The 15,157-nt window shown below is 38.1% G+C and overlaps 1 protein-coding gene across 1 annotated transcript; it reads right to left on the bottom strand.

Annotated features, from left to right (window-relative positions):
• Nucleotides 1–8,577: 8,577 nt before the first annotated feature.
• Nucleotides 8,578–14,602, bottom strand: LOC115834190 (tripartite motif-containing protein 49D-like). Its single transcript, XM_030808950.1, is given in 7 exon segments — nt 8,578–9,077; nt 10,173–10,270; nt 11,131–11,153; nt 11,869–12,099; nt 13,812–13,907; nt 14,193–14,431; nt 14,434–14,602. Coding segments are annotated over 7 exon segments (1,356 nt in total).
• Between the last annotated feature and the right edge of the window lie 555 nt (nt 14,603–15,157).

The raw sequence follows: 15,157 nt of genomic DNA, 5'->3' as shown, positions 1-15,157 counted from the left end.
CATCCACCTAGGATATTATGAATAATATCACAGGGAGTACACCCCCTGTGACATAAGAAGTAACATCATCCGAGGATATAAGAAATAATATCAGATTGTGTACATGCATGGTGACATCAGTAGTGACATCCTTTTAGGATATTATGAATATTATCAGAGTGTGAACACCTTCTGTGACATTAGGAGTAACATCATCCCACAATATTGGGAATAATACCACACGGTATACACCGCCTGTGACATCAGTGGTAACATTTCTTTAGGATATTACAAATAATATGACAGAGTGTACAGCCCCTGTGATATTAGGAGTGACATATCCAAAAAACCTTTCAAATAATATCACTGTTTGTACACCTTGTGTGACATTAGGAGTAACATCCCCCGAAAATATTATGCATAACTTCACAGATTGTACACCCTCTGTGATATTAGGAGTTAACGTCTTCCTAGAATGTGAAGAATAACATCACAGGATGTACACCCCCTTGACGTGAGGAGTAACATCACTCTAGGATATGATGAATAATATAACAAAGTGCACACAATTTGTATGGTAGGAGTAACATCCCCCTGGGATACTAGCACACCCCCTGTGACAATAGGAGTAACATCCCCTTAGGATATTACAAATATTATCACAAGGTTTACATGCATTGTGACATTAGTAACAATATCCAGCTAGTATATTGTGAATAATATCACAGGGTGTACACATTTGCGACGTTAGGAGTAACATCCCCCTAGAATATTACGAATAATATCACAGGGTGTACACACCCTGTGGCTTTAGGAAAATCATTCCCCTGGATCACCACGAATAATGTCACAGGATGTTAAACCCCTGTGCCAATAGGAGTAATATACTTCTAGGATATGACGAATAATATCACAGTGTGTACACCCACTGTGACATTAAGAGTCATTTTTCCTAAAGTATTATGAGAAGTATCACAGGGTGTACACACATAGAGAACACCTGCTGTGATATTAAAAGTTATACCTCCCTGGGATATTGTGAATAACATCACAGGTTGTACATCATGTGTGTACACCCACTGTGATTTTTAAAGTAATATCTCCTTAGGATATTACAAATAGTATCAATAGGTGTACACACCCTATGACATTAAGACAACACCCCTTTAGGGTACTCCAAATAATATCCCATGGTGTAGACCCCATGTGACATTAGGAGTATCATCTTGCTTGGATATTACGAATGAGATCATAGGGTTGACACCTCATGTGATTTTAAAAGTAAAATCCCCCAGGAATTACTAATAATAACACAGGGTGTACACCCTTGTGATGTTAGGAGTAACATCCTCCCAGGATATTACGAATAATATTCAGAAGGTGTACACACAGAAGGTCACATTAGTAGTAATATCCCACTAGTATAGTGTGAATAATATCGCAGGGTATACACACCTGTGACATTAGGAGTAACATCCCCCTGGAATATTGTGAATAATATCGCTGTGTTTACACCTGCTGGGACATTAGGGGTATCATCCCGCTAAAATATTACGTAAATATTTATAAAATTATGAGCATCTCCTTAAGGTATTATGAATAATATCACAGGATGTGTACACACGTGGCATATACCCCAGGTGATGTTAGGAGTTACATCCTTCTAGTATGTTAGGAATAATACCACAAAGGTGTTCACACATAGTTAACAGCATATGTAATATTAGGATTAACATCCCTCGAGAATATTTCAAAGAACATCACAGGGGCTGTGCACACATGATGTACATGCCCTTTGACATTACGAGTACATTTCCCTGACACATTTCAAGTAATATCACAGTGTTTACACCTTATGTGACATTTGGAGTAACGTCCCCCATGATAGTACGAATAATATAACAGGGTGTACATCCCCTGTGACCTGAGGAGGAATATCTTTCTAGAATACTACGAAGAATATCACAATATGTACACCCCCTGTGTCATTAAAAGTAAAATTCCCCTAGGATATTATGAAAAATAACGCAGGAAGTACACCCCGTGTGACATTAGAAATAATATCCCTTGAGGATAAAGCGAATAAAGTCAGAGAATGTACATGCGTTGGGACATCAGTAATAACATCTCTTTCAGATAATACGAATAATATCAAAGGGTGTACACGCATTGTGAAATTAGTAGTGAACTCCCGCTAGTATATTGCAAATTTTATGACAGGGTGTATATGCGCTGTGACATTCATAGTAACGTTTTCCTAGAATATTACAAAGAATATTAAAGGGTGTACAGGACCTGTGATTTACGAGTAACATTTCCATAGAATATTACACTGTGTGTACGCCCCATGTGACATTAGGAGTAACATCCCACGAAACCATAACGAATAATTTCACAAGGTGTACACCCTCTGCGACATTAAAGGTAACATTTCCCTAGAATATTATGATAATAACAACAGAGTGTACACCCCCTGTGATATAGGGAGTAACATCTTATAAAGATAATACGAGTAATTTGATAAGGTGGACAAACCCTGTGACATAAGGAGTAAAATCCCTCTAGGACATTACGAATATCAAAGGGAACACACGCCGTGTGACAATAAAAGTAACCTCCCCTTAGGATATTACGAATAATACCACAAGGTGTACACACACTGTGACATTATTATTAATGTCCCGCTAGGATATTGTGAATAATATCACGGTGTGTACAGTCCTGTGACATCAGGATGAACATTCCCCTACAATATTACGAATAATATAGCAGGGTGTACACCCCCTGTGATTTTGGTAGGGCCATCCTTCTAGAATATGGATAATAATGTCCCAGGGTGTTAACCAAGTGTGGCAGTAGAGGTAAAATCCTAGTAGTGGAGTAATATCACTCCCCTCTCCCCGCCTGGATATTGGGATCCACATCGCAGGGGGGCGGGCGGCTCCCGTGATGTAGGGAGTAATGTCACCCCGCCTCTCCCCCACAGGATATTACGATCCACGGTGGACACACGGCGTGTTTACGTTATTGTGAGTAATACCTTCTCTGCCTCTGGAGACTACCAACTATATCATAGACGGGTGTACATCCTCTGCACGATTTGCAGTATTAGCATCCTCTTCCCCCTGGATATTAACAACAGTATCACAGGAGTGTTTCTACCCACAGCGGCATTGGGTGTAGTATCATCCTCTCCCACGTTGAATTTAGGAACAATATCACTGGGGGCGTGTACACTCCCTGTGATATTGAAAATAATATCATCCTCTTTTCTCGCGGATCATGGGAGCAATATTAATGGGAGGTGTAGGCTTTCTGCAATATTGGGAGTAATGGCATCCTCTCCGCTTTGAATATTAAGGGCAATGTCACAGGGCGGGTGTACACTCTCTGCGATATTGGCAATAATATTATCCTCTCCCCAACCTGCATATTAGGAAAAATATCACAGAGTGGGTGTACACCTTCTGCGATATGAGTAGTAATATCATCTTCTCCCCTTCTGGATATTAGGAACAATATCACTCGAGAGGATACACTTTCTTCGAGACTGAGAGTAATATCAACCTCTCCGCCTTTGAATATTAAGAGAAATATCACAGGGGGGATGTACAGCCCCTGAGATATTGGGAGTAATATCGGGCTCTTTTCCTCCATGGATGTTAGGAACAATATCTCAAGGTGGGTTTACACCTCCTGCTACATGGGGAGTCATATCCTCTCTTTTCCTGCATATTAGGGACAATATCACAGGGTGGGTGTGCGCAGCCTGCGATATTGACTGGAATATCATCCTCTCGCCCTCCGGATATTAGGAACAATATCACAGAAGGGGCGTACACTCCCTGTGATATTGGAAGTAGTATCATTTTCTCCTTCTATTAATATCAGGAGCAATATCCCCGGGTGGATGTACACCCACTGCTATGTTGGGAGTAATGTCATACTCTACCCCCTGGATATTAGGAGCAATATCACAGGGTGGGTGTACATCCATAGCGATATTGGCAGTTATTAATATCATGCTCTCCCTCTCTGGATATTACGAAAAATATCATGGAGGGGGCGGTGTACACCCCGGCACTATTGGGAGTAATATCATTCTCTCTTATTCTGGATAGTTGAAACAATATCACAGGCGGGGTGTACACCCTCTGTGATATTGGGAGTAATATCATCCTCTCCCAACGTGGATATTACGAACAATCTCACAAGGGGGGCTGTACAGGTCTTTGATATTGGTAGTAATATCATCCACTCCCCCTTGCATATAAGAAACAGTATGACAGGTGGGGTGGACACCCCCCACAATATGGGGAGTAATATCACTCTCCTCTCCCTCCCTGGATATCATGACCCACAGTGGGCACACAGCGTATTTACCATATTGTGAGTAATATCATCCCCCCCCAGAAATTATGAACAATATCACAGATGGGTGTACACCATCTGCAATGTAGGGAGTGATAACATCCTCTCCACCCCTGAATATTAGGAACAATATCAAAGAAGTGTTTATACCACCTGCGATATTGGGAGTAATACCATCCTCTCCCACGTTGAAATTCAAGACAGTATCACTGGGGGCGTGTCCACCCCGTGTGATACCGAAAGTCATATCATCCTCTTCTCTCCTGGATCGTGGGAACAATATCACTGGGGTGCTGTACACTTTCTGCGATATTGGGAGTAATATCCTCTCCGCCTTGGAATATTAAGGACAATATCACAGGGGGGCTGTACACATCCTGTGCTATTAACAATAATGTTATCCTCTCCTGCCCTGCATATTAGGAAAAATATCACAAAGTGGCTGTACACCTCCTGCGACATGGGGAGTAATATCATCTTCTCTTCTTCTGGAAGTAGGAACAACATCACACGGGTTTGTACACTTTCTGTGATATTGGGAGTAATATCAGCTTCTCCGCCTTTGAATATTAAAAACAGCATCACAGAATGGATGTGCACCCCCTGCGATATTGGGAGTAATATCAGCCTCTACCCTTCATGGATATCAGGAATAATATCCCAGGGTCGGTGTTCTGCTGCTGCTGTATGGGGAGTCATAGCATCCTCTCCATTCCTGGATATTATTAGCAACAACATCACAGGGTGGGTGTGCACAGCCTGCGATATTGGGAGTAATATCACCCTCTCCCCCTCCGGATATTAGGAACGATATCACAGAAGGGGTGTACACTCCCTGGGATACTGGGAGTCATATCATTCTCTTCTTCCGTGAATATTAGGAGCAATATCACCGGGTGGATGTACACCCACTGCTATATTGGGCGTAAAGTCATACTCCACCCCCAGGATATTCGGCTCAATGTCACCGGGTGGGTGCACACCTACTGCGATATTGAAAGTAATACCATGCTCTCTCCTTCCCTGGACGTTAGGAACAATATCATAGGTGGGTGTACACCCACTGCGGTATTAGGAGTAATGTGATTGTTAATTACTACTTATTATTAACATTAATATTAACTACCAATATCAATATTGAGAAATAATTGCAAATAAAAGTTTTCATATTATTATTAATATTAATTATTGGTACCCAATATTATTGTTTTCTAATTAATAAGATCAGTATCAATTGTTAATATCAGTCATTTTTAATAATTAATATTAATAATTTTATTGTTATCATTAATATAACTATTTAATAATTATTATCATTATTATCGGTATTGATTTTAAATCACTCACTTAACGAAAACTCAGGCTACATACAACTACGCAAAGGGCCTAACATTGTAAGCCCTTAGGGACTGCTTCAACCATTCGCTGACACAATAACACTTTTCAGCAAAGAACCCCTATGGCCCTGAACATCTACTACTACCCTTTATGTTATGGCTCCCACCCTGTCCCTTTCTATCGCTCTCCTATTGTGAACCCCCCTCCCTATACCAGATCGTCTAATTAATTTTAATATAGGCCTCCTATTTTTACTAACCATATCAAGCCTAGCCGTCTATTCCATTCTATGATCAGGATGAGCAATTAAATTCAAATTATGCACTAATTGGCACATTACAAGTTGTAGCCCAAACAATTTCATAAGAAGTAACCCTAGTCGTTATCTTGCTATCAATTCTACTGATAAGTGGCTCGTTTAACTTATATGCATTCATCACAATGCAAGAAATCCTCTGACTGCTCCTATCATCATGGCCCCTAGATATGATATGACTCGTCTTCACACTAGCAGAAACTAATCGAGTCCCTATATTATATATATGTAATTTCTTATATTATATATAAAATATAATATATAAAATATAAATATTGTTTATATTATAAGTAGAATATAAATAATATTTATATTTAATAATTATTATATTTATATTATACTTATAATATAAAATATATTATATAACATGTAAATAAAAATATAATATTTTATGTATAATATATGTTTATATGAAATATAAACATATATTTACCTATAATATATAATATGTAATATATATTATATAATTATATATAATTTTTATAACCTCTGTAGAGGGAATTGTTTTTGTTTCTATATCCATCCGTAAAAAAATACTATGTCAGTGTCCATAATAAAAATGCTGGCGAAAAATAGGAACTATAGTCACGTAAGAGATAAAAGAAAGTCTGTTAGTATAAATATATCGATGCATATAAATGGTGTTTGTTTTTACAGGGTTTAGTAAAATGCATTCTAGTTTTCTAAACAATTTCCTCATTACAGTATGTTTATTTTTCTCTCTTTCATGATTGGAAAGAGTGCCACAATACGCATCCCTGTAGAATCATCCTTGATTATATCTAAGGGACTTTCTCCAGTAATAAAATTATAGGGTTAATATATTCATACAGGTATTACAAGGTAACCAAACAACATCCCGAATTCTTTCATCAGCAAAGCCCAATATAATCCTAATCCAGGTAGCCACTCTAATTGATGCAATTAACTCAGATACAGAAGTATATACATACATATGTATATCTCTGCATGTGTGGATGCACTTAAATGGTTTTAAATACCATCGACTTTTCCTCTCAAACAGTATTTTTGTTGAGAATGAGGTATATTCTCTAGTTCATCAAAAATATTTTTAAAATTCTTAGATGATTATGTTTGTTACAGTGACCTGCTGGATTAGAATTAGATCGGGTTTAAAACAATGAAAGAATCTGAGAGAGGGGGCATAGTGTGGGTTGTTAATTAGCACATGGATCAAAGGAGATTACTGATGTGTTTAGAAGCCACAACATTGACAGAATAAATCCAGAACTAACAATCCAATTGTAGATCTCTTTACTGTGGTATTTTCTGCCATCTCTGCTCCATAACACACACCTTAACCACTTTGTGGTGGTATCTGCAGTATTCTATTTTAGTCTAAATAGCATTTTCTCTCAAACACATTCTGTTTCTCTGTCCTTCATCTTCCCTCCCAGCTGTATTTTCTCCCTAGAGAACACTAGTAGAATGTTCTCCCTAATTTCAGATTTCAGATACGCATCCGTAAAATAATCTTATGGAGACACATTTTAGTTGCTACTGAATACTTGGTTGTTTACAGAAGTTCACAGCCTTACTACTGTCCTCCAAAAAATGGTTTCCCACTTCCACAGCAAATCTCATCATTGACTCTGCCATCCAAGTTTATTCTATGCCAATCTGGAAGAATCTGGAAAAATACTTAAAATACATTTTAAGTATTCATCATGCACATGTATTGTATTTTATTTTATATATGTTCGGGTGAATATCTTTCTCCACTAATGGTTTGCATTTCAATTCTTGTATCATGTTTTTTGAAACACAGAAATCATCATTAATATAAGCCAACTAATTTTTTTAATTGTTAATTTTTGTCCTGGTTAAGAAAGGCTTATGAGAATATTGTATCGTGTTCCCCTTACCTTCAGGACTTGAATCTATTTGGAAATGACTGTGTGTGTTTTGAGGTAGGAGTCAATATTTAGTTACTTTTTAAAAAAAATTCAATGAATCCAGCATTGTTCTGATCACCTTGTGTATTTCAATGTAGAAGAGCACACTAATAATGCAGGATTATTTATATATGTGGCGAGAATTCCAAAATGAAGCCCAGCATGGAAGGTCAAATGACATTAACTCAAGGGATAGATTAGTACAATGAAACATGATGGATAAGTGCGATATAGTGAGATAAAGAGAAAGAAAAACATTTCGCAGTTATCATTGAGACTTCACTCCAAGTTTTTGCATGAAGCGAAAGATCCCGACTGTCTTCCACTGATTTTAACTTCATTCAGACATGTCTGTCATCTATTATTTCACTCAGTGGCAGTCAGAAGTGAAGAAAAGAGAAAACAGAGATTATATTTTATGCCGTGCTCATGAATAATGATTTTTCAGAAATTAATTAATAAAGAACCAACACATATACTTTTAGTGTTTTTACCGCATTTAATAGTAACACAAGAAATGAGTGTTAATAACATTAGGATGCAATTCAAGACATAGAACAGAACCTATTTGTCCTGTTTGATAAGGCACAAGGAAGAGGGCTTTCTGGGATAAAGGGGTTCCCACAGCAGATGAACACATTTCTGATTTGTCTCTGGTCAGAGGTGAACACAGCAAAAGACAGGCCTGAGAGGAGGTGAGAAGGAGCAATTAGGGATGGTGTATATAGGGGAGCTTTGATTAACATCAACAAAGCTCACAGTTCTAGCTTCACAATCCAGGAATAATCCTACATGGCTGGTAGGTCTTGGGACATATTGCAGTGTAATAGGGGAGGTGGTAAAGAGACTGCACTGAATGTCGTTCTTAACACACCCAAGACTAAAGAGTCCCTCCTCTCCATATATACTGCCATTCTGATTCTTCCCTTGCCAATACTTATTACAGACACCAAAAGCCCAATTCCAAGAGTCCCCCACATGGACCTCCCAGTAATATTTGCCAGAGGTGAAAGTCTGAGCACCCCATGCAAGAAAACTTGTAGGTGTTGCAGTGATATGGGGCGCAGTTTGACGGTCACATCCAATACAAATGCTTCTCAAATCTCCACACCGAAAGATATGACTGTTGGCTTCATTATGATACAGAGTAATATCCACTGCAAAATAAATAAATAAATAAATAAATAGAAAGAAAGAAAACGTGCATAGATATGTGTAAATAAGCAAAAATTGTTCTATCAAGAAGTTAATTTACCAGGAAACGTAAAGTCACAAGTACACTTTTGCTTGTAACTTCTAATAAAGTATAGAGATGATTAATATTATCTACAAGACAAACAAAACGCTAACCACAGATATTAAAAGCATTTTGAAAACTTACACACTGAGAGCCAAATGTAAGACCAACTTCTTTCAATCCAATTTTCAAAGCAAAATTTGCACATTATATGCCCTACATGCTATGCTGTTACCAAGATCATTATTTAGAAATGTTTCTTATTCTTAAAAACTAGTGCTATCATTTTGGAAAGAAAGTGAAGATTTTCAGTTACCCAAGAACTGCTCTAGATAACTGGATAAAAATCCATAAGTACATGTCATAAGTGATAACTTAAAGCAGATTTCTGCAAAATCTTTTACCAGTCTCTCTGTGGCCCTCCATGCTAGCATGGGGCTGAACCTGGATTTTAGACTTAACATGTCGCTTTTCATATTGCAATTAAACTGAACTTCTTTTTGTTTGTAATTTTACTTGTATTCACAAAATGATTTCTTCTCTTTATTTTTACCCATTAACTAATTTTCTTGGAAATACATAATTTATATCCATTTAAAAAATTTAAAAACCCCAAGAATCTCCGGTAAACTATATTCCCCAAAAGAACAGTTCTTAGCTGTTCAAATGAATACACTAAAGAAATGTAAAATTTTGTATTTAACATTAAATAACTCACCTTCATTCTGAGCATCGTTCAATCTGCTCCTTTTTTAAATTTGCTACACTGCTCCTTTTTCCCATTACATTACTCAGTACATATGAGGCCATAATGTATTTGTTTTTCACTATCTTTCAAACTTAATGCTATAAATCTGACTATACAGACATAGATACAAAAGGGTTGCATGATTGTATTGTTCACTTACGTCTATAAAGAAGTAAAATATTTGATAAAGGGTGAAATATTACCTATGTGATCCTAACAATAATAATATTTAGACAGTGGGAGTGCTGCCTGTGGGTGGAGACTTACCTCGGAATTGGTTGAGCCTGTCCCTCAGTCCAGTGATGGGCCCCGCCCTGAGCTCTAGATTCAGAGGCTGGGGCATGTGCAGCAGCACGCACTCACTCCTGCAAGGAAAAACCTGCAGTTACAACATCTACAGCCATAAAATAAATGAAAGTCACTATTTGCATTTAAAAGACATTTCATGAGAATCCTTTGAAACCACAAATTTGATAATTCAAAATTACTTCCTTTTTGAAATTAATTCCTATTTACAGTTTCCAAATTTTAAAGCATAGTGGGAGAGTCTGAGTCAGAATTCAGTCTGATCTATCTTATCTTTTGCCCCAATGTGTAAGGTTCCTTAGCCTTATGGCCTTGAGAATACTCAGAAATGAAATACTGAGTTCCACTTCTTGGTAGACTCCCCTGACATCTTTGTCTGAAATAGCGGGGTTCTGGGGAGACTGCTGCATCTGCTGCTTCCTTTTCAACATAAAGAATGTGAAACTTGTTCTAGGCAGCCAGACCTGCCTTTTAGAAACAAGCTTTCCTAGAGACTTCTACAGTTCTAACACTCCACAGTTTTTTCAATCTATTTTTCAGAACTGTTAACTGATATGTATATAGGTATGAACAACGAATCATCAACTTTTTCGCTGCTAAAATACTTCCCCCACTTCTCTCATGCTTCCTCTGGTGACTTTCTCACCATCCACAAAACAAAACTTCATCTTTCACCTATGCAGGTTTTAAGCAATAAAACAAAATCAGGAATAAACATGTTCTTTTAAATTTTCTTTCACTATTTATTTATGTATGTATTTATTTACTTAGTGGTCTTGTCTTTTCTGGTGTGGGACGAAAGTAGATGCGAAAAAAAAAGTAGTATCAATCAATATCTTAATCATTTATGCCATGACTTTGGTAGACCCTATTCGTGGAAACTGAAAGAACATACGCTAAAATCCAGGTACACACTCACCTGTATAATATATCTCCAAAAGCCTGTAAAAAAAAAAAAAAATGGAAAGATTTAGTGCAGTTCACAAGATGCATCTTTCACTAAGTTCAGTGTGAAATTTGGAGTCAGCTCCTCAAGATATTATTTCCCTACCATCTTCTCTTCTGCAAAGCATTTTCTATTTCTTCTGTAATGAAAAACCCAGTCAGTCGTATTGTCGCTAATTAATGTCCTGGGAAGGTCTGAGTCTTGAAGACATTCTCTAAAGAAGCGAAGGGAGAAGAGGCCCAGAGGGTCTGTGCTCCATGGTAACCTCGAATAGCCTACTCAGTCATCTTTCCCAGAACCTATTACCCAAATGAGTGAATCCCAAAATAATATTAATGTGAGCCTAGATTCCCAAAACTTCTGATCTTGCCGTGTCCTCAAATTAACCTAAATGTAAATGAATCACTCACTATTTTATACATGTTTGACAACCCAAAATGTATTAGTGACTTAGTTGGGGAACAGTTATTGGGGCTGTTACCTTGACCATTCCACAAAGTTTTGTGGCTGGTGGATAAAGTAGGAGGGACCTTTGGCCTGGTAGAATCCCTTGGCGGGGCTATACTCTCCCAGTAAAGTAGCATTAGTTATGCGAATGTGTTTTTGGAAACACATCATGGAAATAAAGGTAGGGAGATGGATTTCAGCCACGAGGAAAATACTTATATATGTGAATAGTCAAAAACCTGAAACCACATTGTGAGTTTGTACCTGAAGTAGCTCCACATCTGGTTTATGGCACATTTTCATCAGCTCCTCATACGTTCCTCTTAAAATCTCCCTCCTATGAGCCATTTTGGCTTTGCTTAAATGCAGTTGATGAAAAATATCTCTCCCCTTCTTTTTCAGCATCTCCAAATTCTGTTTTTCTTCCTCATGATGAAATGCAGGCATCTTCTGATACTCAGCTCTAATAGCTTCTAGCCTTACATTCACATAATCCTGCAGTGATAATGGGTTAGTCAAAAGAGAAATGTATTTATCCATCTCCTATTAAATCTCACTGATTCCCTTTGTCTCTCGAACACCCAATAGTTTAAACCTCAGTCTTGCCAGTTCTTAGCATCCACAAATTTTTTTCCTTTCCTTTCTTTCTGCATAAAGATCAACATAGATGTATCTGACCAATTACATTAAATTTATTCAAGATAATGGGTGTTCTAAGACAGTTGGAAATAAAAAAAAAACACAATTTGAATTTCTCTATTCCAACCCACAGTTCATGCTTAAGAGTTGGAGTATAGAGCTATAGTTACTAGAAAGGAATAATTATTTCTGTTTCTGAGATACGCAACAAGTTGCTTAAACTCATTATATGTGAAATGACCTTAGACTACCATGTCCAGCTAAATGCATTTTGCCCAGCAAAACCTATCCTAATAAGGCTGCATTTATGATTTGGCCATCTTTGCCTCCCTGAGTTCATTTCCTTCCATTCTTTTTCTAAGTCATCCCAATCTGAAACATAGACTTCTTTGTGGTTCCCCGGGCCTCCAAATATACACAAACTCAAAATTACTGCATATGCTGTTCTCTCCAACTAGAATTTTACACACACACACACACACACACACACACACATACATATACTATATACACACTCATGGTCCGCATATATATCCATACATACTTTCGTGCTCCCCTTCCTCTTCAAAACTTTGTTCAATTTGAATTTTTCAGTGAGTCTTTTTTCTGACCACCCTATTTAAAACTCAGACACTAATCTCCAGTTTCTGGCCTCTCTTGTCCTTTTCTACTTCCCTGCTTGATTATTCTCCAACAAAGAATCTACCACACTCGAACACATCATGTATTGCACATACTGGCATGTTGACCATTTTTGCCTCTCTCATTTGGATTGTACGATTTGTGAGGACAAAGGTGCTTTCTTTCTTCTATACTAGCAGATTTTCTAATTTAATATTCAACATAGACTAGGTTCTTATGAAACACTTTTCAACACACTAATATTAGCTATCATACCCTCCGAGTATACATCCACAAAGAGAAAATCATTTTTAATATTTCTCTGCCTGAAGTCCTCAGAGTTCTCCTTATATTTAGATACTAGTTCCCATATTTCGGGCATGTTTGCACGTCTCCCTCGAGACACAGATCTGTATTTCTCACCACTTTTCTCATCATATGTTGTGGATTATTCAATATTAACTAGTTTAGATTCTTAATTTCATGGTTGCCCTAGATTTCCCCCGTCACTCTTTCTGCCTCAAATTTTCCATGCAATTCCAAATACTACTTGTCCACCAGCATTCAGATTAATGCTGACCCAGGCTCAGAAGGTTCACTTGAGCTTTCCATGACTGTCAAATAACTCTTATGCCCAGCATATCCAACCAGCACATATAGAACGCTGTGAGATGGCCCAGTTTCTTGTATCTGTTGGTGTATAGCTACAGGTTTGTATGAAAACAAACCAGCATGCTTTGGGTAACATCAATGGTTTTGTTAGAAATCCCCATCTCACAGGCATACTATTCTACATAAGAAATGAGGCCAGTTTTTCTCAATGTTTTCTTTTTTTTTTTTTAATGGACTCTCAGAAACATTATGGTTTGATATCAAGTTCCTATTTTAAGAGTCACCCATTTGCCCTCTGTAAGTTCCTGGAGAAGGTAGCGTAGTACAGGACTAACCTTCCAGTGGCTGATTCTGGTGGTTTCCACGTTCAGGTTTCTCTGATTTTCACGAGCTTTTCCCCATAAAGACTGCATTTTCTTTAAAAGCTTCTCCTGCAAAACAGCCACAAATTGAAGCACCGGTGAAGACAATAAAGTAACATGCAGACCGTTTCATAGGGAGGGGTCCCAGAATGAGAGACAAGTAAGTCCCTAGGAAATGGCATTTCTTCTATTTCCCTTCTTCTTTGTCAAATCTCAGAGGTTTGAGGCTAAGAAAGCCCAAAAGAGAGTTGCTTAAAGGGACTCAGAGTTGGTTTTACCCAATCTCCAAGAAAATAGGCCCACAGGAATTTCATGTGTCCTTAATAGAAATAGATCTTCAGAGGCATCACTTACCCGGTGTTCCTCAGCAGCCCACTCAACGGGACAGTGTCTGTGATCCCGGTGCTCCTGAGAGCTGGAGCACAGCGAACAGAGCAGGCTCTTGTCCACTTCACAGAACATCTTCTTTGTCTCCCTGTGAGTGCCACACATTTGCTCCTCAGAGCTCAGGAATAGCCAGAGACTGGCTTTCCTGGCAAGGGAAGCCATCTTCTTCAAATGAATGTTAGTTTTGAGGTTTCTCTGCTGTGTTGCTTTATGCATTCAAAGCACTGAGTAAGAATTGGGATGTCTTGCCAGTTGAGGTAGAAACAGGGCCGGCAAAAGCTGTGCCCACAGTCTATGGTGACCGGGTCTATGAAGTAGTTCATGCAGATGGGGCAGGTGACTTCCCTCTGGAAGACTTGCGAGATTCCAGAATTCATGTTTCTGAGGAAGAAAGAGCAACATGTCATTTTGGGGTCTGGGTTGATGAAAAGCTTCCGAACATGTGGAGATAAGTGATAGCTCTAGTTTCTTCTCTTGACAGTGTTCATTAAAGCACAGCAAACTATTTCTTCTGTAACAAAAATAAAAATCTCACACAGAGAGAGTCTCCCGGCTTTATAGTAGATGTTACTGACTAGATGACTCACAACCCCTTCTACTCCCAGTTTCTGTCTGTAACATAATACTAATCTCTTCAATTTCCCATTTTCTGAATGTGGATCTGGAAATTGGGTTTGATTCTAAGTGGCCTAGAATAAATTGCAGTTGTTCCTATTCTTCTTTCATATAACTGCTGAATGAGTATGAAAGAGTGGGAAAAACTGCCTTGGCCAAAGAAATACGAGAAGATGGCCAGAGGGTCCTATGATATGTTTTTAGAGAGAGACACAACAGTGGGGCAGCAAACCACCATGGCACCTGTTTACCTGTATAACAAGCCTGCACATCCTGCACGTTTATCTCAGGACTTAAAATACTATAAAATTAAAGTA

Source organism: Nomascus leucogenys, unplaced genomic scaffold (genome assembly GCF_006542625.1).
Source record: "Nomascus leucogenys isolate Asia unplaced genomic scaffold, Asia_NLE_v1 000697F_125015_qpd_obj, whole genome shotgun sequence".
Classification (NCBI taxonomy): Eukaryota; Metazoa; Chordata; class Mammalia; order Primates; family Hylobatidae; genus Nomascus; species Nomascus leucogenys.
The sequence above is the reverse complement of the archived record's forward strand: the minus strand, read 5'-3'. Positions and strand labels throughout refer to the sequence as shown.